The sequence below is a fragment of the Botrytis porri genome, assembly GCF_014898465.1.
Source record: "Botrytis porri strain MUCL 3234 chromosome Unknown BPOR_001, whole genome shotgun sequence".
Taxonomy (NCBI): domain Eukaryota; kingdom Fungi; phylum Ascomycota; class Leotiomycetes; order Helotiales; family Sclerotiniaceae; genus Botrytis; species Botrytis porri.
In genome coordinates, this window is record NW_024066075.1 from 335103 (window position 1) to 337338 (window position 2236).

At 42.1% G+C, this 2236-nt stretch overlaps 1 protein-coding gene across 1 annotated transcript; it reads right to left on the minus strand.

The window, feature by feature from the left end:
* Positions 1-987: 987 nt before the first annotated feature.
* EAF01_000111 (uncharacterized protein) lies at positions 988-2017 on the minus strand (the record flags this gene model as incomplete). Its single annotated transcript, XM_038908361.1, has 3 exons — positions 988-1078; positions 1138-1542; positions 1605-2017. 3 exons carry the CDS (start codon positions 2015-2017, stop codon positions 988-990), a joined length of 909 nt encoding a protein of 302 aa, XP_038775267.1.
* Between the last annotated feature and the right edge of the window lie 219 nt (positions 2018-2236).

The window sequence follows — 2236 nt, forward strand, 5'->3', positions numbered from 1 at the left end:
CCACCTTCCCACCTCCCCTCTCTATCTTCCCATTCAATTACTATCCACCATCCACCATCCACTAAACTCCAAACTTCCAACTCAAACTCCTCATCAGCACTTCTGACGCACAAACACAGACAATGAGTGTACCGAGTATACCGAGTAATACGTAATGCTAAATCATAGAAGCGAGATATTACTACTATATCACATTATAGGAGATAGGAACGAGACGAGACGAAGAGATGAAGGGTGACGGGATAGATGATAGATGATAAATGATAATAAGAAAAGAGAGAGAAAAGATCTTACAAAAGGTAAATATATAAACCTATCTACCTACCTACCTATCTACCTAGGGAGGGAGAGGGAGGAAGCAATAAAAACCATGGTACTATTCCCATACTCCTCCATCACATTTTAATTCTTAGAATTACACATTACATACAAACATACTAAACCTATCAATCAGTAATATACAAAACCATCACCTCTTAACCATCATCAAGAACAAAATTGTGTATTAAAAAGACCACTAAAAGGTAATATTATAATCCGTGTAATCCATATAATCTCTATAAATCGAATCCCCATTCCATTCCCAAGACATGAAGTCAGAAGTCAACTTCATAACTCGATATTCCTTATTCCCTTGTCCCGACCTCGCAGCCATCAGTCATATCAAATCATATCATACAATATCATATGACATAACAAGGTCACCCTCCTCGTGTTCCAGAAAAACAGGAAAATATCTCCCAATCCATCATTCATACATATACGCATGCATACATGCATGTATGCCGTCCTGTTCATCCGCACTAGTATCGTAAACTATCCATCCATCATTTGAATCCGATCTCTGCTATCCGTATCCAAGTACCCAAACATGTCAACTCATGAAACCCACCATCTCCATCTCCAGAAAATATCGTAAAATGTTTATTTATTCTTTTAGTAATGTATGTGTATGTATGTGAAGAGAAGATTCTCCTCCTCAGAAAATTAGACTGTTTCGCGCTCAGTCTTGCTGCGACGTTCGCGGCCCTTGACAGACCATGGGAAATGAGCGACTGGGATGACGAAGAAGGAGTTACTGGAAGAGAATTAATGTCAGTTGATAAATCGACGATGAAATAGGGATGGGCAACATACCTATCATCTGCAAGACCAGCCAGAGCATTATACCAAGCCATAAAAGCAGCGAATAAGCCGAAATATCCACCCGCCTTGATTGCACCAGAGAGAGGCGCTCCCGCCGCATTAGCTCGCAAGTGACCGACTCCAAGACACAAGAATGCCAAGTCGAGGAAGAAGAAGAGCAGGAAAAAGGCAACGGTAGAACGGAGCGTGCAAATCAAGAGGATGGTTGTGAAGATGAACCATCCCATGAGGAAAAATCCAAATGCGTTGTTGAAATCGTTGATGCCGGATCCGGTGGTTTGGTATGAGGATACAATCTGGAATCCACCAGGTGTGAGGACAATCGCGAGGGAAATCCAGAATCCCCCGAAAGATGAGAGAGCAGTGGCACCAAAAGTGTTTCCTACTGCCATTTCCCTAAATGTTGGTTAGTGTCTGTCATTTCGATGTATAGGAACTCAGCAGGTATAACTACATACCACATGCCAGCAAGCAGTTGAACCAGACCACCATAACCGAAAGCGAGCGCAATAACAATACTAGGCTTGGTAACACCAGCCGTTCCAATATTGATGAGAGACAGGACGAAAGTAGTCAGAGCGAAAGCACTGAGACCCAGAGGTGCCGGATTGGCGAATTTTCTTTCCGTCGTAGGTTTATAGAGACCGGGTTGAAATTCTCCACCAAATGCTGGGAATCGGGCGGACTCTCCAGTATTCATATGTGCCAATGGGTTTCCACCATAATCATATCCTCTTGAGGCGTGGGCATTGGGGTTACTGTTAACACCTCCTCCATTGATAGGGGCATGATCCTGAGTATTACTCAAACCAGATTCACTGGTGTATTCCTTATTGTAACCATTACTATTTGAGGTGGCGGTAGTAGCCATGATGAATTTAATTGTCGACTTGTATATGTTGTGTCGTGAGCAAATCGAATTTGTCAGTATGATATGGTGGTGTAGGAGCCAAAGATTGCAGCTCTGATCTTTTTGTTGAATAATAAATAGCAATAGCAATACACTTGGTGAATACGCAAAAAGTAAATGAAGAAAAGAAAATCGAATTTCCGACTCAAGGAACCGAGGGGAGAAGGATATCGAGATATA